General features: G+C 43.9%; 1 protein-coding gene across 3 annotated transcripts; it reads left to right on the top strand.

Moving 5' to 3' along the window:
- Positions 1-318: 318 nt before the first annotated feature.
- On the top strand, positions 319-17,912 carry RPA2 (replication protein A2). Of its 3 annotated transcripts, XM_007097928.3 has the most exons (10): positions 319-764; positions 1,003-1,109; positions 5,565-5,666; positions 5,792-5,905; positions 8,767-8,841; positions 9,354-9,470; positions 15,396-15,503; positions 15,921-16,015; positions 17,210-17,317; positions 17,471-17,912. In XM_007097928.3, the coding sequence occupies exons 1-9, from the start codon at positions 755-757 to the stop codon at positions 17,292-17,294; spliced, it is 813 nt and encodes a 270-aa protein (XP_007097990.1). In that variant the 5' UTR covers positions 319-754; the 3' UTR covers positions 17,295-17,317; positions 17,471-17,912. The 3 variants fall into 3 exon arrangements, with proteins under 3 accessions (XP_007097990.1, XP_015400126.1, XP_042852207.1); XM_015544640.2 differs by having other exon boundaries at positions 320-764; positions 17,210-17,912; XM_042996273.1 differs by lacking the exons at positions 319-764; positions 1,003-1,109 and adding an exon at positions 1,175-1,259 and having other exon boundaries at positions 17,210-17,912.
- The last annotated feature ends 2,366 nt before the right edge of the window (positions 17,913-20,278 follow it).

The following is a 20,278-nucleotide window of genomic DNA, read 5'->3' as shown; positions in this document are numbered from 1 at the left end:
ACCCTGGGGTGGATGGCGGGGCAGGAGCAGGATGCCATCCTCACATATTTTGGGGATGAGAGTGTAAGTGCCTTATAGCCTCGCTGGGAAGAATCAGGACGAGGGAACGCGGATACGAGGAAAGAACTCGGCTTTTTTGAGGAAAGGAACTGGCAACCCCACGAGGGGCTGTGAAGCTCGTAAGGCGAGGTCCCCCGGTGCGCAAGCGCCGCACGATGGCGAGGCGGAGTCGCCGAGGCCCGAATTCTGCTGTAACGATGTAGATTACGGCGACGTCTGATTGGTGAGAGGTTGGCGGGAACAGGAGGACCTAACAAAGGAAGTGATGTAAAGTGTCGCCCATCTGGCGGAGGTGGGATTATACGGCTGGAGCTACGGGATTATCATTTTGCTTGGTTGTTTTCTTGAGACACCGCCCATCAGCCTCTCTCTGCTCCTTGCTTCCGGTTGCGCAGCGTGTTTTGCCCTTAGTAAAAATGGCCGCAGAGCCTTCGGGGCCCCCCGTGGCAGCGCAGGGCGCGTTTTCTTAAGCAGGGCCTGGGAAGACAGGAAAAAGTGTAGAGTTCGTGAGCATTGATTGGCTGAAGCACGAAGCGTTCTGGACGCTGATTGGCTCCGTCCTTCGCGGGAAGGAGTTTGTGGCACCCGCGGGAAGTAGCTGTAGCACTGCGGGCGAAAGGGGGTTCTGAGGATCCCGGCCAACCCACCAGACTGAAGTCTTCTGGGCCTCTCTCCTGAGGGGATCGTGACCAAGATGTGGTTTGGTAAGGCTGAGCGTCGCAAGGAGGATTTAGCAAGAGGGCGGGGGGTCGGACAGACGTGTGGCGGGGGGAGTGGCTGGGAGGGACGGGGTGGGCAAGGGGCGAGGGCCCGGGGCTAGTGGTGGGGAAGATTAGGGCGACGCTGGGAGTGGTTGGCCGTGGGGTGAAGTCTGAGGGGCCCGGTGGGCTCTTCAGAGGCTTGGGAAGCAGCACAGGCATTAATACTGTTGTTTAAAACCAGGCGGATCTGAAAGCTATGGCACTTCCTTTGGCGGAGTCGGCGGCGGCTACACACAGTCCCCGGGGGGCTTCGGATTCCCGACACCTTCCCAGGCTGAAAAGAAATCAGTAGGTTGAAAGAGCATTTCGTTTTATTTTATTCTGGCCTGAAGCTCCTAACTCATCCCTGAGAGAAAATGTCTGCGGCGAAAGGTGTTAAACATGAACTGATTGGATAATTACCAACTATTGTCGTATGGAATCTTACAGTTGAGTGCTGTAAGTTTCAAAAAAAAAATTTCTCCCACTTTCACTTCCACTGTTTTTTTGGCTTTATTTTGAAGTTTACTAAGGAATCAGTTTTGTGGACAAACTGAACTGGTATTAGCCTATTTTGCCTTCTTCGTGTATTTAAAAAAAAATTTTTTTTAATTAAATGTAATGAGGTGATAAAAAGCGGTGGAAAGGGCATGGTGTTGGAAGTCAGGTGGATCTGTGTTCTGTTGCTCTGACACTGATGGTCTCATTGGACAAATTTCTTAACCTCAGGAATCAAATGGGATTACTGCTAAATGGGATTAATCGTACATGCCTTACATGTTGTAATAATACATGTAATATTGTAATAATACATGCCTTACAAAGTTGTTGTGAGACTTAATATTGTGGTATATATAAGTGCCTGCCTTATAGTCCCTTTTAATAAGTCATCCCAGATATTTTTATTGAAAAAGACATGAGTGATGGAGCCCAAATACATAGCGTCAAGCATCGGCTTTTAACTGGCGGTGACTTTAGTGCAGCAACTTGAACCTTGTGGCCCTTGGTTTTTCTCATCTGATAAATGGTACTAGCACGACTTATATCACAGGGTGGTTCTGAGAATTGATAGGTGAGGTAATGTGATGTATAGGAAAGCTATGCGTAAAAAGCTTGTTATTCACTCTTGCAGGAATGAGTTTGCCTTTAACAACCACCGTTGATTTCATCCTTTTTTTTTTTTTTTTTTTTTTTTCTTCAACGTTTTTTATTTATTTTTGGGACAGAGAGAGACAGAGCATGAACGGGGGAGGGGCAGAGAGAGAGGGAGACACAGAATCGGAAACAGGCTCCAGGCTCCGAGCCATCAGCCCAGAGCCTGATGCGGGGCTCGAACTCACGGACCGCGAGATCGTGACCTGGCTGAAGTCGGACGCTTAACCGACTGCGCCATCCAGGCGCCCCGATTTCATCCTTTAAACACAAGCTTGATGTGGCTACTCTTTAGCTGTCGTTCACATGTGGTGTTCAGGTTCAATATTAGGAAGTTCTCTGTTTTTTGTATGGGTTGATAAGCTTTCACCTAAACTATTAATTCAGGGGTGTGTCGGTGGGAAAGAATTCGTCGGTAATTACCATACATTTGACACTGCATTATATTTTTTGTACAGATTATTTCATATAATCCCATAACGTATTTATTGTTTACTCCATTGTACAACAGAGGCTCTGGGAGATTAAGGGACTGCCTAAGCTTATATAGCTAGTAAGTAAATGGAACTCTAGACAGTGCACACGTGATGCTGAGCGAATCCAAAATCTGGTAAGCAGCTTCTCTGTATTGTAGTTTTCTTTTTCCCAGCCAAGACCACAGGGGACTCCGGTGCGCTTTGTCTTCCTTGAGGTTGTGAAGAAGAAAACAAAAGATAGAGCATTAGTTTTTATCTTTTCTGAGCATAACTATTTTCTTCATTTCAGTTGATAGAATTTTTATCTCAGGATCCCTTGCTTGGGCCGTGTATTAAGACAGCTTTTTGGAGAGTGATACTGGTTATAAACTGAAGACTCACAAACCCAGATCTCGCTGTTTTTCAACCTAGTGCTTTTTCAACAGTAAATTAGATAATCACCTCATCCAAAATGTTTCCTGTCTCCTGTAAACCTGTTATATTTTATTGAATCATATGAAATTTTCAATACTGATCATTTTTTCCCCTAAAGATGGTAGTTTCATACAGCACTGTCCAGAGTAACCTATAGTTTGTAGTCAACGAGAAAATAATTCTATTTTCAAATAAATATACATTCACATGCTCTGTGAGCCTCTTTGGAACAAACCAGGAACTCCTTGTAACCAATTCCTGGCACATAATATGTGCTTGTTAAAAAACAAGAAATACCTGTGATTTGAGATGAACTTGAAGGTATTGCTAACGCCTCAATCATTATTGGAATAGTATTTATTTATTGAGTACACACTTCATGGAGAGATAAACATTAGCATTTTTATATACATTATGTTTTGTTTACAATTTGAAAGGTAGATCTCCCTATTTTACGGAAGAGGTGGTGGCATGTCCAGGGCTATGAAGCTGGGATTGAATGCAGGTCTATAGAACTGTGGCACCAAAGCCCATGTTCTTGTTCCTGCTAAATAGTGGTTCATAGTTTTCTTATGAACTAAAAATACAATGAAAATCTCACCTGTGATAGATGGAAACAGTATAGAGTAGTGAGAACTAAAACATGGGACCTCAGCAAATTTTAAATCTATAAATACTAATATCACATGTAATCTTGCCTATAAAGTACCATAAAATAAAGTTGAAAAGCATCACTACTGATTCCTTCACATCCCTATTAAAAGCTGTTGCACATATAAACAGGAGCAGTAGCTGACATAATAATTGCTAACATTTTTGGCGGGGGAGCAGGGGGGGCGCGCCTGGGTGGCTCAGTCGGTTAAATGTCTGACTTCGGGCTCGGGGCATGATCTCATCACGGTTCGCGAGTTCGAGCCCTGTGTTGGGCTCTGTGCTGACACCTCAGAGCCTGGAGCCTGCTTTGGATCCTGTGTCTCCCTCGCTCTCTGCCCCTCCCCCACTCACGCCCTGTCTCAAAAATAAATAAACATAAGAAAAAAAATTTTTTTTTTTTTTTTAAGAAAAATTTTTTAAAGTAATAATTGCTAACATTTTTTGAGTGCTTACAACGTGCCAGGTATTATTCTACGTATTTCACCATATACTTAATTTTCGGAATTTTTATCATTCCTAGTTTTACAGATAAGAAAACTAAGATACAAATGAGTTGAAAAACATGACCAAGAGCACACTGCTCCTGATAGAGCCATAATCTTAACCCTCAAGCTTAACTGCCACTTTCTGTGACGTGTGCTGGTAGTTAGCGGGGCTTACTTTTTACCATCCTGGCAAGGCTCCCCGTTCAAAATTATGCTTCGGCAGAAGGAAATACTCTGCTGGTATCATATGGACCTTCAGGACAAAGCTGCACCTTCTAAATCCATGAATGCCGAGAGTCTGTTCCGTTCTGTCTTCCATGTAGAACAGCTGTTGGGTTGTTGGTGTCTGACAGGAAGAATCGTAATCTCTAATCCGTCGTGCATTTTCTTCCGTGTACTTATTCCCTCTGTGAGTTTGCGAGAGTGCCTGTTTACCCTTAATCAGTCATGCCCATCCCTTGCTCGCTGTTTTTTCACTGTCGAAGTTTTCACACTTCAAGGTGGAGCCCAAATGCTACCTCTCGAAAGTGCCAGTATGTTTTTCTGGGATCCCACGTAGGGCATCTCATTCAAGAGTATACCCAGACCAGGTCTATTATTTACGCCTCTGCCTCCATTAGGTAGGAATGTGTTGTGAGCAAATCCTATCCCATTTTTCTCATCTTCGTGCCATGAGACAAGCCCTGGCCAGTGGTAGGTGACAAGAAGAGTTTACATTGTCGGTAGGCCGCTTTTAGATGGGGTTTCGGTGTCCTCACTAGACAGTCTTCCCCCCGCACCGTGTCCTTTCCCTTTAAGAAAAGGCCCACACTGGCCCAGTGTGGCCAAACCCTTATCCCGTTTCCCCCAAGACTTCCATCTGATTGTCAGAACATCTGTTCTTAAGGAAGCTGTACCTCTAACGTTTTCTTATATTTTATCACAACACTTCGAGCAACTCCAAAGTTCTGTCTCCTCTGGCCATTTCTCAAACCCTTTCCAAATACCATCTCATGTCATTGGTGACCTGAACAGCCGGCTCCAGCTTGCCTTCGTTCTAAAATTGGAGTTAAAGTTTTGTTCTGGAAGCGGGTCATCCTTCCTTATGTTGTCCCCATTCTGGCCTGGTCATTTTGGTGAATCCCTCGTGTCCCACAAACTTCTCAATTGACCGGGAGCTTTGGAGTCAAACAAGCCTGGTTTGGATTCTCAAGTATGGCATTTGTTAGCTATATAACCTTGGTTTCCATCTCTGCGAAGCAGGGGTAATGAGATTCATTCTTTTTTTTTTTTTTTTTAATTTTTTTTAAAACATTTATTTATTATTGAGAGACAGCATGAGCACAGGAGGGGCAGAGAGAGGGAGAGATACAGAATCTGAAGCTGTCAGCACAGAGCCTGACACAGGGCTCAAACTCAAACCTTGAGATCGTGACCTGAGCCGAAGTCGGACACTCAACCGACTGAGCCACCCAGGCGCCCCAGTGAGATTCATCCTGAAGAGTCAGTGTTAGGATTGTGTAAAGTGCTTGGCACCTAAAAGATGTTAACGAGTGGTAATTACGAATTCCTTAATTGAATTTATGCATACTTTTCCTTTTCAGAGAGCCCGAGCCCAGCACATTGTACCCTGTACCATATCTCAGCTGCTTTCTGCCACCCTGGTCGATGAAGTGTTCAGAATTGGGAAGGTTGAGATTTCACAGGTAAGTAAAGTAATTTGTTGCAGATTCCCTTACTCATATGAAGAATGAAATAAACTTTCTTTAAAAACACATAAATGTTGTTTTAGTTTCCAGGAAAAGCCAACTTTTTTTCCCTTCTGATCTAGGTCACTATTGTGGGTATCATCAGACATGCAGAGAAGGCTCCAACCAACATTGTTTACAAAGTAGATGACATGACAGCTGCACCCATGGATGTTCGCCAGTGGGTTGACACAGACGTAAGCGGCTGTTTCAGGGTGGGGTTACTTTGGGGCTTTGGAGAGGTTGAACTTTTGTCTCACTTTGTAATTTCTTCCTGTAAGAATAATTTACAAGCAAGATATCAAAGGCAGAGGCCCTGCAACGAAAGGTTAATACATTTGGTTTCACGGAAGTTTCAAATGTTCTCAGCGTCACTATCCTTACGAGCAAAGTTATAAGGCAAGTGACAGGAGGCGCTAGAATGTAAACTCCGTGCAAACGGGGTTTTGTTGTTGTTATTGTTCTTTTGTTTTTTAGGACAGGGATTTCTTTTATTTTTTATTTTTTATTTTTTTCAATATATGAAGTTTATTGTCAAATTGATTTCTATACAACACCCAGTGCTCATCCCAAAAGGTGCCCTCCTCAATACCCATCCCCCACCCTCCCCTCCCTCCCACCCCCCATCAACCCTCAGTTTGTTCTCAGTTTTTAAGAGTCTCTTATGCTTTGGCTCTCTCCCACTCTAACCTCTTTTCTTTTTCTTTTTTTTCCCTTCCCCTCCCCCATGGGTTTCTGTTAAGTTTCTCAGGATCCACATAAGAGTGAAACCATATGGTATCTGTCTTTCTCTGTATGGCTTATTTCACTTAGCATCACACTCTCCAGTTCCATCCACGTTGCTACAAAGGGCCATATTTCATTCTTTCTCATTGCCGCGTAGTATTCCATTGTGTATGTAAACCACAATTTCTTTATCCATTCATCAGTTGGTGGACATTTAGGCTCTTTCCATAATTTGGCTATTGTTGAGAGTGCTGCTATAAACATTGGGGTACAAGTGCCCCTATGCATCAGTACTCCTGTATCCCTTTGGTAAATTCCTAGCAGTGCTACTGCTGGGTCATAGGGTAGGTCTATTTTTAATTTTTTGAGGAGCCTCCACACTGTTTTCCAGAGCGGCTGCACCAATTTGCATTCCCACCAACAGTGCAAGAGGGTTCCTGTTTCTAGGACAGGGATTTTTGTCTTGGTCACCATTGTATCCCCCTCACCTAGAACAGTGCTAGTTACATGGTGGGCCCTCAGTAAATATTGTTTAAATCAATGGGAAGGTTTTTTGTGACACATTACAAATATTAAAATTTTTCAATTAATAAAAGCTATTACAAAGCAAAAAAAAGCCACTGCATCTTAGAAAAATGGGCAAAGAAGATGCAGAGATAATCCATAAAAGATGAAACATAATTTGCAATGTGGTAACAAGCAGGTTTAATAAACATTAAGGTACCGTTTTTAACTTATTAAATTAGCATAGAAAAAAAAAGAATGTCCGCTTCTGGTAAGAGTAGTAGCTAACACAGTGCCTCTGGCACTTAGCACTTAGAACGTTCGTTGAATGATTTGTCATTATTTCTCCAGGGAAGCAGATAACCATCCTACCTTGATGGTTTGAGTACAGATGAGTATAACCTACCTCAGCAATCAGCCGGTGGTCAAAATCACCCATCATAAAAATGTTGACCTGGCACTCCACTGCTAGAGGTTTACGTTAAGGAAGTAATTAAAGATGTGTGCCAAGATTCAGCTGTAAGAATCTTGATCATAGCATTGTTTCTAATAATGAAAGATTAGGGATGTCGTGGGGGCTCAGTTGGTGAAGCATCTGACTCTTGATTTCGGCTCAGGTCACGATGTCACGGTTGTGTCAGGCTCCACGCTGAGCATGGAGCCTACTTGAGATTCTCTTTCTCCCTCCGTCCCTCTTCCCCACTCATATGCTCGTGCTTTCTCTCTCCCTCTCACTCTCTAAAAAAAGGTGTGGGGGCCGGGGGGGGTGGTGCGTAGATGGCTCAGTCAGATAAGTGTCTGACTTGTGGTTATTCGGTTCAGGTCACGATCCCACAGTTTCATGAGTTTGAGCCCCACATCAGGCTCTGTGCTAACAGCACAGAGCCTGCTTGAGATTCTCGCTCGTACTCTCTATGCCTCCCCCACTTGCACTCTCTCAAAAAAATAAAAGAAAGGGGGGTTGCTTAGGTGGCTGAGTCGGTTAAATGTCTGACTTTAAGTTCTACATTATCACTTGCAATGGTGTGAAGTATCCCATTGTATAAATGCATGACTGTTGGGTATTTAGGTTGTTTTCAATTTTTTAGTATTCTAAACTATGCCATATGAATATTCTTAAAGCTTTAAGTTTTAAGTAATCTCTACACCCAACATGAGGCTTGAACTCAAAACGTCAAGGTAAAGAGCTGCATTTAAAGCTAAATCTAAATGCATGTTCTTAATTATTTCCTTAAAATCCTAAAAGTAGAGTTGCTATGCTGATAAGTGTATCCACCAGAAAGTTGTATGCCCAAGACCATTTGAACACGAGTGCATATTGTCTTTTTTTTTTTAATATATGTATATTTTTAATTTATTTATTTTGAGAGAGAGAGTGCAGGAGTGAGGAAGAGAGAGAGAATCCCAAGCAGGCTCCACACTGTCAGCATGGAGCCCAGTGCAAGGCCCACGAACTGTAAGATCATGACCTGAACTGAAGTTGGACACTCAACCGACTGAGCCACCCAGGGGCCCCTAGCAGTTTTTCTTTTCTTTCTTTTTTTTTTTTTTTTTTGTTTATTTATTTTTGAGAGCAAGAGAGAGGGACAGAGCATGAGCAGGGAAGAGGCAGAGAGAAAAGGAGACACAGAATCTGAAGCAGGCTCCAGACTGAGCTGTCAGCACAGAACCTGACGCGGGGCTCGAACTCACAAACCGTGAGATCATGACCTGAGCCCAAGTCGGACGCTTAACCGACTGAGCCACCCAGGCACCCTTATAATTTAGCAGTTTCAGAGTTTCACCAACATCTCTAAAACCTTAGTGTGATACGTATTTTATCTTTTAGGATGCCAGCAGTGAAAACACAGTGGTTCCTCCAGAAACGTATGTAAAAGTGGCTGGCCATCTGAGATCTTTTCAGGTAAAGTCAGAAAAAAATCATAGTTGAAATATGTTTGCATGAAGCAGTTTCTGGATTCATGCCTGAGTTTAGGATACTTAAGATTGAACCAAGCCTTTATATTAAATGGGTGTTAGATTGAAATTTTTTCATTATTCTCTTCAAAGAAATAACGGGTTTTGACCTTAATATAAAACTAACAGAATGGTAGGGAAAGAATAGGATCCCTGCCTATAATTGCCATCTGTGGCATCCGCTAGGGGTAAAAGGAGGACACAGGATTCGCAGTCAGACTATACTCTGCTTGGTTGTATAAGCTCGCGCAAGTCATTGAACAACTCTGAGCTCTAGCTTCGGTTTTTTCTCCCATTAATAACTTCATTTGGATTAACCTTAAGTTAAAAATTTGAAGTATATAATACATTTTCTCCATTTTGGCAAAATATAACCAGGAAAAGTGCCACGGTGTTTTAACCTTAAGTTGATTTGAATGTGCTCGTGCTTTATTTACCTTTTTCTCTTTATTTCAAAAGAACAAAAAAAGCCTGGTAGCCTTTAAGATCATGCCTCTGGAGGACATGAATGAATTCACCACACATATTCTGGAAGTAGTCAACGCACACATGATCCTGAGCAAAGCTAACAGCCAGGTGAGCAACTTTACTCTCAGAATTTTCCCTCTTTTCTGGAAGAACATAGACCGCTCTGTGCTACAGCTTTGATTTTCTTGACATTTTGAAGGTTGGGCCAGAAGAAAGGCCTCACTCCGTCCTCAGAACGTTTTCTTTGTGAGCTTTGCCATGTTATTTTATTCCAGAGGAAGCACTCGTGTTTCTCAGAATTACAAGTTCCTCTGACCCCACCGACTTGGAAGGCTGAGGCCCAAGACAACCTTCAAGTGTAGACGTATAATTACAGGCTGAGCACTTGGCTCTAGGATTATATTCATAGAAAAACCCCCACTAGGAGGTATTTTACTGCTATTTTTCGAACCTGTTGGCTAAATAAGAAAAATTATGGACCATTATTTTGCCCCTGAAGTCATTTTTCTTGCTGAATATTGAAATTTCTCAACATTATTTTCTGCTGTGTGAATTCCATTTGGCTAGTCCATCTAGGACCCCACAAAAGGTTTATTGATTCTTGTATTAGAATGTCCTTAGATTATCTAGGGGTGCCTGGCTGGTTCAGTTGGTAGAGCATGTGAGTCTTAATCTCGGGGTTGTGAGTTTACGCCTCATGTTAGGTGTGGAGCTTGTTTTAAAAAACATTAGCAAAAGGGGTGCCTGGGTGGCTTGGTCAGTTGAGTGTTCAACTCTAGATTTCGGCTCAGGTCATGAGCCAGGGGTCGTGGGATTGAGCCCCACGTCAGGCTCTATGCTGTGCATGGAGCCTGCTTGAGATTCTCTCTCTCTCTCCCTCTCTCCCTCCTTCTGCCTCTCTCTCCCGCTCATGCTGTCTTTCTCTCTCAAATTAAAAAAATATAGCAGGGAACCTGGGTGGCTCAGTCAGTTAAGTGTCTGATCCTTGGTTTCAGCTCAGGTCACGATCTCATGGTTCGTGAGTTCAAGCCCCGCGTCAGGCTCTGCGCTGATGGTGCGGAGCCTGCTTGGGATTCTCTTCTCTCTCCCTCTCTCTCTGCCCCTCCTCTGCTCATTCATTCTCCCCACCCCCCAAATAAATAAATAAATAAACTTAAAAATAAAGTTAGCAAAAAAAGAAAAAGAAGAATATCCTTAGGTGATTCTGGTGCCAAGGTGGGGGATTGGTCGCAGTAGGAGAGACTAGAAAACTCTTCAGCCACTAAGGATGTTATTGCATCCTATTCTATGCCAAACAGTTTGGTAAGCACTGGGGATACAGAGATAAATGTATTCATTCGTTCATTCATTCATTTCTTGGAGAAATATTTATTGAGCCTGGTATGTGCCAGTCATTACTCTAGGCCCTTAGAAGGTTTCATCTGGGGAGTGATGTGGTCTGATTTGTCTTTTAAAAAATTCATTTGGGCTGGGCTCTTGTACGGAGTACAGATTATGGGGCTCTAAGAATGGCAACAGAATTGATTTGGGAATGGTAGCAGCAGCTGGGGTAAGGAGTAGTTGGATTCTGACGGATTTTGGAGGTGGAGCTGACAGGACTTCTTGGTGGGGACATGATATAAAGAGGGTGAGTTTGGGGCGCCTGGGTGGCTCAGTCGGTTGAGCGTCCGACTTCAGCTCAGGTCACGATCTCGCGCTCCGTGAGTTCGAGCCCCGCGTCGGGCTCTGGGCTGATGGCTCGGAGCCCGGAGCCTGCTTCCGATTCTGTGTCTCCCTCTCTCTCTGCCCCTCCCCCGTTCCTGCTCTGTCTCTCTCTGTCTCAAAAATAAATAAACATTAAAAAAAAAAAAATTAAAAAAGAAAAAAAAGAGGGTGAGTTCAAAAATGACTTCTGGGTTTGGGGCATGAGCAACCAGGTGAAGCTAGCAAATCTGGGGGTAAAATCCAGACTTCTGTTTGGACTTCCCAAATATGAGGTGCTCGTGCAATATCCAAGTGGAGAACAGAATGGATGGTTGAATATGTAGAACTGGGATCCAAGGGGGAGAGGTCAGGGCTGGAGGTAGAACTTTGGGAGTCGTCGTGTAGGTGATATTTAAAGCCTTGGATTAGATAAGGTAACTGGGGAGTTCAGAGGTCAGAGACCTGAACTCTGGGACACACTAATCTTTAGCAATTTGGAGAAGAGGAGCCAGTGGAAGTCAAAGAAGTTGCAAATTGGGCAAGAGGAAACCAGGGAATGTGATTCTGTAGAAGATTCTGAAAAGAGTATTTTTAGGAAGGAGGGGGTGGCAGTCAACTGTAGAATGCTGCCTTGAAGTCAAGGAAGGTGATGGGAGAGGTCTCCTGTTCGATTTAGAAACATGGATCTTTGGGGCGCCTGGGTGACGCGGCTAATTAAGTGTCTGCCTTAGGTTCCGGTCATGATCTCACAGTTTGTGAGTTCAAGCCCCACATTAGGCTCTCTGCTGTCAGCCAGAGCCTGCTTCAGATCCTTTGTCCCTCCTCTTCTCTGTCTGCCCCTGTCCCACTCACACACACACACACACACACTCTCTCTCTCTCTTTCCCTTAAAAAGTAAACTTAAAAAACAATTATAAAAAGTTAAAAAAAAAAAAGCGGGGGAGATGCCTGGGTGGCTCAGTCAGTTGGGCATCCAACTTTGGCTCAGGTCATGATCTTGCAGTTGTGGGTTCAAGCACCGCCTTGGGCTCTGTGCTGACAGCTCAGAGCCTGGAGCCTGCTTTGGATTCTGTGTCTCCCTCTCTCTCTGCCCCTCTCCTGCTCATGCTTTGTCTCTTTCTCTCTCTCTCTCAAAAATCAATGAACATTGAAAAGAATTATAAAACTAAAAAAAAAAAAAAAAAAATAGGTTTAAAAAAATTAAAAGCATGGATCTCCAAAAGGGAGGCTTTGGTGGTAGAAGATGGGGGAAGTAGGTTAAAAAGAACAGAATTGTGTATGGAAAGTTTAGGATGTTGGGGCACCTGGCTGGCTCATTTGGAAGAGCATGCAACTCTTGATCTTGGGATCATGAGTTCATGTCCCACATTGGGTATAGAGGTTACTTAAACATAAATAAAGTTTTTTAAAAAGGTAAGGGGTGTCTCTTATATTACCGTATTTAATGACATATATGTATGTATCAAATATATCATAAAAATGATTTTAAGTTGAGGGTGGGTGGTTAGGGAGTAGAAACTGGGGGTGTAGACAATTGTATTGAGTAAATAAACCCCCCCTCTCTCCCTCAAAGACTTGGTGTCTGAGCATTGGAGATTCAGATCACTTTAAGCTGTGAGAGCAGTGTAAGTGGCGAGCACAGGGTGCTGTGAAACCACGGAGAAGGGTTTCCTGTCCTGATCTGGACATCAAGAAAGACCCCTTGGAGGGGCACCCGGGTGACTCAGTCAGTTAAGCGTCCTACTCTTGATTTCAGCTGAGATCTTGATCTCGGGGTTGTGAGTTCAAGCCCCTGGTTGGGCTCAGCGCTGGGCATGAAGCCTACTTACAAAAAGAAAGACCCCCTTGGAGCAGGTGATGCCTAAACCAAGTCCCAGGTACAGGAGGTGGGGCTACCTGAAGGAGGACATGAAACCCTTTCAAGCAGAGTATCTGGGTGAGAAATCGTATTCAGTTCAGTATTCTTGGATCGTTAACGTGTGAAGCTTCTGTTTCACAGCAGGCAGTGTGAAGGCATCTAACTTGAAAACAAGGGATCGTGATCGATTTTTGTTTATTACCTCAAAGCAATAGGCGTTTAATGAATGTTTATTAAATGATGGAATCTCCTGACTGGATGGGATTTCTCCTGATGAATTTCCACAGTGCTCTTACACCTGTAATGGGCACTTACCATATTTGATCTTCTATCTTGCTTATTTATTCAGTTCAGTAGGTTAAACATCGACTGGGCACGTACTGCACCAGGCACTGTGTGAAGATGAAGGGGTTAGTGGAGGAAAGTGACAGGAGAACAGCATGATGGCTGTTGCGAAAGGGAATGGGCCAAACATGTAAGAGCCAAGAAAAGAACATGGCTAACCTGGCCTGGGGCGTGTCAGAAGGCTCTGCAAAGGCAGTGGCAGTTAGGTTGGCCTCGAAGGATGAGAAGTCAGCGTTTACTAGGCAGATGAGGGAGGGGCATTCCAGACAGGGAACAGCATGTTCAGGTCAGAGGCATGTTTGTAGCTGGCAAGAAGTCCAGGTGCAGCTGGGGAGTGAAGTGTATTGAAAAGAAATGGCCAAGAGTAAAATAAAGATTTTGACATCTAGTGGTACGTCTTAAATGTCTAGGTTTATATTATTTCCACAGGCAGGGGGAGCCACCTGAAAGCTTTCTGTCAGAGGAGGGACACGATTAGAAGCTGTTAACGTGGTAGCAAAGAGAAGGACTGACTGGAGTAGGCCAGACTTAGCGGCCAAAATGCCGCCAGGAAGCCAGGGTGAGGAGAATGGGCTCGAGCACCACCGAAGATTGTGTGATAGGCTATGGTGACAGGTTGTGGGAGGTGAGTGAATGGACAGTTGAAGTCTGCAGGATTGCATTTGGGTTTACTCTCACATTGGGTTTGGAATAGAGCAGGGCAAGCAGGTTTGGGGAAGGATGTAATTTTACTTTGAAGCGTATGTGAGAGAGCTAGGTGGACGTAAGTCCAGTCAGTGGCTGGGAACAAGGAATTGTGGCCTAGAAGGAGGTCTGGGATAGAATCCTGGGGGATCGATCAGCCTTTTGGGAGATGGGTAGAGAGAAAACTGGTAAGAGATACTGAGAAGGTATAGTTTGAGTAAGTAGGGAACCAGAAGAATATGCCATCAAGAAGTCTAGGGAGGGGTACATTTCAAGAGTGTGATCGGTATGTCTTTCTGTGAGAAGTCACATGTGTGGAGGGCTGAAAGAGACTGTCGGGTAGGTTGCTTGAAAAGTTATTGCTGATTTTGGTGAGAACAGTGTGAGAGGTGTATTTAAAGTTTTTTGGGTTTTTGTGTGCTTCTTAAGTTTATTTATTTTGAGAGAGAGTTGGGATGGGGGAACAGAGAGAGAGAATCCCAAGCAGTTACTATGCTGTCGGTGCAGAGCCCAACGCAAGGCTCGATCTCACGAACCATGAGATCATGACCTGAGCCAAATCCAGGAGTTGGACCGAGCCACCCAGGCGCCCCCGAGTTCTATTTAGTGAGATTCCAAATAGTGGTGGGCTGGGGAGTGACTAAGAAGGGAAATGGAAACAGTGATTATAGCCCGTTATTTTTAAAAATTTGGTGCTAAAAAAAAAAGAAAAGAGTGCTGGGCACTTTTTTTCTCTCCTTGTCATGCTTCATGCCTACGTGACCACAGATGCTTGAGTGGGACTGTGGGGAGAGGGTGAAATGGGTGAAGGGAAGTAAGAGATACAAACTTCCAGTTATAAAGTAAGTAAGTTACGGAGAGGAAAGGCATAGCATAGGGAATATAGTGAATAATATTGTAATAACATTGTGCAGGGACAGGTGGTGACTACATTTATCATGGTGAGCGTCGCGTAATGTAAAAAATTGTCAAATCACTGTGTTGTGCACCTGAAGCTAATATAACATTGTATGTTAACTGTACTTCAATAATAAAACTTCTTTAATAATAATAAAGTCAAGAGCAAGATAAGAATACCCCAAAATAAGTAAATAAATGAGTGAATGAATACATGCATTCATGTTTAAATGATTAAGCACCAAGGAAAGATACCATTGTAGCAGATCTCCGGGTAATTTTCTTCTCGGTGCTAGTTTTCCTTTGGTTCCCCTCAGCATCACAAAAACAAGAATGAGCCAGGAGGTACCCTTCTCTCCGATATTATGTGCTTCAGAGGGTCACTTTACCTTCCTTTGAAATACTCGTTCATGATGACAGCTATCCCTTCCAATGTAAGCAGTTGTTACTGGGAAAACTACTTAAATTCTCTTTTGTGAGCCGCTTATTAATAAGCTATTTACAATAACAAGGACTGTTTTTTAAATTGGTAAGTGTTCTAACGTTGTGAACTTTCTTAATTCAGCCCTTAGCAGGGAGAGCAACTATCAGCAATCCAGGAATGGGTGAAGCAGGGAACTTTGGTGGGAATAGCACCATACCAGCAAATGGCCTCACTGTGGCCCAAAACCAGGTAAACACTGAGTGGCTCCAAAAATTCAAGACACAGAGAGTCCTAAGTTTGTTACTTCCTTAATGATTCTAAGGCTTTCTAAGTACCTGACTCATTACTTTGTTATAAAGGGACTCAGGTAGGGGTGCCTGGGTGGCTCAGTCGGTTAAGCGGCCGACTTCGGCTCAGGTCACGATCTCGCGGTCCGTGAGTTCGAGCCCCGCATCGGGCTCTGGGCTGATGGCTCAGAGCCTGGAGCCTGTTTCAGATTCTGGGTCTCCCTCTCTCTGTCTGACCCTCCCCCATTCATGCTCGGTCTCTCCCTGTCTCAAAAATAAATAAATGTTAAAAAAAAAATTTTTTTTTAAAGGGACTCAGGTTTACATAAGGGAGTGGATTCAGAGTAGTTGCTAAAATCTTTCTCATTTGACTCTTCAGGTGCTGAATTTGATTAAGGCTTGTCCAAGACCAGAAGGATTAAACTTTCAGGATCTCAAGAACCAGCTCCAGCACATGTCTGTAGCCTCAATAAAGTGAGTATTTGGTTTCCATCAGCTGGGGCTCCAGAATTGTACCCATTTGACCTCACTAGAGTTTTCTGGTAATGGAGAAGTAAGTTTAAAAAAACAAAACAAAACTGTCAGCTGCAATCTTAACTGACAGAAGGGAAGTTGTCCAGTCACAGAAAGAAAGAAAGAAAAAGGACTTACAAAAATGATGCTACCCGTCACGTCATTCATTCACTTGTTCATTTAACAAATAATGAATCCCATTACGTGTGGTGGTTGTAATTTTGGACAAAAATTGACCAGATAAATTTGACGTCTTGTGGAATTCAGTCTGGAGGAGTGAGATCCTTAGCTCCTGGTCCTCAGATAATGACAGTCCCATTGGTGTTACTGTTCCACTGTGGAGATGTGGGCTTGGCTGTCTGACCCTGAAACTGTAGACGGTCCTTCCAACATCCTTTCTCTGATTCCGTGGTAGACAAGCAGCTTCCTGATTCTGGTGAACGAATCCAACCAACAGTATTTTGGTGCTTGTGATAGTCACTTGTTACTGTAAATCAGTTGATACTCTAGGCTTACACAGAATGAAAAGGCTCGGGTCTAATCTCATTTCCTGTTTTAAACAAAATGAAGATCTTAATTCTTATCTCAGAGTTACAGTGTTGATGAGGTACAGAATCACTGTCATGTGGTAATTGCTCTACAAATTATTACTGTTATTACATATGTTACTGGCACTGATCCAGAGGGCCTTGAAGGGTGTCCTGTCATTTCCGGAAAGGTCTTTCCTTTATGCCCTGCAACTTTACTTCCCAGAGGGGAGCAGGAGGGTTGATGGGTGGGTAGGGAGGAGGAACTTTTAAAAGTAGCTGTTTATGCTAGGAGATTCTGTGTGCAAGCTGGACTGTGTTTTTAGATTCTTCGTTTGCTTACACTGGCATTTGAGTTAGGCCCTCGTTTCTTGTGTTTACACAGTTCGGGAGAGGAGTCCAAGGCACCCCTGATAGCCATTGTCTCCATGCATTATCTCAGTTTTGCAGTTTTACTGGTATTTCTCCTTCTAAGAGCCCTGTGAACAAAGTGGCTATGAATTCTTAGCTAAGATAAAAAATGGGAAGTGAGTAAAATCTATGTTTGGCCATATCCAAAAGGCAGTTTCCTGTCTTCTGCATCAGTTTAAAATGAGGCTTTTTTTTTTCTTTCTTTGTTTCTTCCTAGGCAAGCTGTAGATTTTCTTAGCAACGAGGGACACATCTATTCCACTGTGGACGACGATCATTTTAAATCCACAGATGCAGAGTAACTGGATCTAATTGAGTACCCGAGGTATTTTCCAGCTGGACCTGTTTTCATGATCTGTTGTCTCCAGCTGTGCATGTTTGGCCAATTGACTTCTAGGGAGTAGCTTTCATCTAGAAAGGGTCTCATTTTGAAAGTTACTGCTCTTCTTTTTTGTTTGTTTGTTTTTGTTTTTTGAAGCTCCATTTTGGGCAACTGACAGAATGTAAACCTGGGTGGACTTTCTTAAAGAAGTTACAAACAAGCCGCTTACAACATCAGCACAAATGGAAGTGGAAGAGAGATGCTACCAAGAGAGCTGGGCAGCATTACTCAAGCTATACCCGGGAGTTTCCACTCCTAACATGCTTCCTGTTGAAAGAAGATGAGCAGGACCCAGGGCCTTCAGTGGGGAGCGAGCCAAGAAACCCCCGAATCTCTGCTTTTGTTCCCCCCCTTTGGTTATAGGGTGTTATTTTTCAGAATTGCACTCTCCTTCACCTTGTCATGGCTGCTGCCGAAAGTGTGTTGTTACGTTCTAGAGTGGTGGCCTCATGAGGGCAGGAGAGAGCAAGAGATGTTACTTCGATTTCATACAAAATAAGTGCCCCCATATGTCTAATAAAATAGTTCTATTGCAGAATTCGTGAAAATGTTATTCTTCTTCCTAAGCTGGTGTAATTACTACTTGATTATCCGAGGCACGTAGCATAGGCTTGCTGTGGGTTTGAAATCCTGGCTTTTCCACTTCTGGTTAGGTTCTTGGGCCGGCCACATCAGTTCTGAGGGCCTCCCATTTATTCATGAGAAGAGAACAGCGTCAGTTCCTATAGGTCTGTTGTGAAACTCGAGCAAGATGATGTTTGTAAAGCATCGAGCATTGCCATTCTGAATCTTGACTCTGGCACTATGTGGTCGTGTAGCTGAGTTGAGCGTCGGCCATTTGGCCCCAAGAGGAGACTGTCTGAAGGCCGACAGCTATTTTTTGGCCAGCTTAATCAGTTCCACTTCTTGTGGGAGGGAACACTAGCTCAAAGATGTTTTTGACAACTCCAGAATGTAAGCTATGTCTTGAATAAAAGAATTAATTCTGAGGTAAGTTAATGAGGTATAACATGCAAATAAAAATTCTGTAACCGCTTTAACTGTGTTTCTGAGTGAAACCTACTAGCAGCAGTGCGGGAAAGGCCCCACCCTCCAGTTTCTAAAAGTGAACAACAGTCTGGTGGTTGTTTCTGTACCTGCCGAACGGTTCCTATCTAGGGAGCTATATTCGTGCGTAAGTCAGTCAACCAGTACATTATCCGCAGATCTGTCTATATTTTGAGAGAGAGCACAGGGGAGGAGCAGAGGGTGAGGGAGAGAGAGATCCTAAGGAGTTTCTGCGCTGTCAGCACAGCCCAATGCGGGGCTCGATCTCACAACCTCGAGATCACGACCTGAGCTGCTCTCAAGAGTCGGACGCTTCACGGACTGAGCCACCCAGGCACCCCAGACATGGTTTCCTTTTAACCTCATCTTTCCTAGCTGTGAATTTGCTTTCTTTCTCCTCATTGCAGTGTTTGGCCACTCAGAAATCCCATTATGTAGGAACGGGTAGCCCTCTTCTCTGTCCCCCTTTTGTGATCTTGCTCAATTTGGTGCCACAATTAAATGCAGACGGAAGTGAATTTTGCATGTGGGCTTGGTCCTAAGGGTTCTGAGCCAAGAAGGAACTTTTTTTCTTACGTTCTGGCTTATTGTTTGTCCCAGAGCACACTCTTCCTCAGGGTTGCGTGTAGTTTAGATGGTCTCTGCAGGAAGGCATGGGAACTGGCCCACCAGCCTGTATTAGCTGCTTGGTAGCTGCCAAGAGGCTTCCATAGGAAGTGCAGTGGGTCCGGACAGCCCAAAGGAGTGTTAGCAGACACAGGAGGGACACACTCAAGTGCAGTACCTAGAATCCAGGCTGCATATTGACACTCCTGGAGCTCACATCTCAGCTGGAGACTCAGGTCACCTTTTTATCTGTGTCCTGTCTCCTGCTGTCCGTGGTGCTTAGTTCTGTGACTGCATCAGTCTAGGAAACCAAAGCCCCACCACTTCCAGAAGTGAGGTCTGTGGTCTTAACTCACGGAACAGGCCTAGACTGACCTTGGAAGCTGAGTTGGTCTCTGCATAGAGCCGGGTTTGTATTTGTTCCCTTATCTCTGTTACACTGGATGGTGAGGCTCTCCAACCGATCAGTACACGTTGTCTCCAGAGTCTAAGAGCTTAGTATATTTCAAACATTGAGATGAATTCTGTGATTAGGGGACAGTGGGAATAGGGAAAGAACATAGGTTTTAGAGGGGCGCCTGGATGGCTCAGTTGGTTAATCATCTGACTCTTGGTTTTGGCTCAGGTCATGATCTCATGGTTTGTGAATTTGAGCCCTGCATCAGGCTCTGTACTGACAGCATGGAGCCTGCTTGGATTCTCTCTGTCCCTCTTCTGCTCATGCATACTCTCTCTCTCTCCCTCTCTCTCTCTCTCTCTCTCTCTCTCTCTCTCAAAATAAACATTTAAAAAAAGAACATAGGTTTTAGAGACAGGTACAGTTATGTGATCTGGGTCAACAATAAGGATAATTAACATTCTTACTGAGTATTTATTATGTCCCAGGCACTGCACTAAATACTTTACCAAGGGGCACCCAGCTTGCTCAGTCAGTTAAGCAACCAACTCTTGATTTTGGCCGAGGTCATTATCTCACGGTTCATGGGTTCAAGCCCTGCATCAGGCTCTGTGCTATGAGCACAGAGCCTGCTTGGGATTCTCTCTCTCAAAATAAATAAAAACTTTAAAAAAAAAAAAAAAACAAAAAACTTTACCAAGATTACTTCATTTAATCCTTAAAACAATTGGGGCGCCTGGGTGGCTCAGTCGGTTAAGCGTCCGACTTCGGCTCAGGTCATGATCTCGCGGTCCGTGAGTTCGAGCCCCACGTCAGGCTCTGTGCTGACAGCTCAGAGCCTGGAGCCTGTTTCA

This window comes from Panthera tigris, chromosome C1, assembly GCF_018350195.1.
Source record: "Panthera tigris isolate Pti1 chromosome C1, P.tigris_Pti1_mat1.1, whole genome shotgun sequence".
Classification (NCBI taxonomy): domain Eukaryota; kingdom Metazoa; phylum Chordata; class Mammalia; order Carnivora; family Felidae; genus Panthera; species Panthera tigris.
Note: the sequence above shows the minus strand (reverse complement) of the source record. Positions and strands in the feature narration are given on the sequence as shown.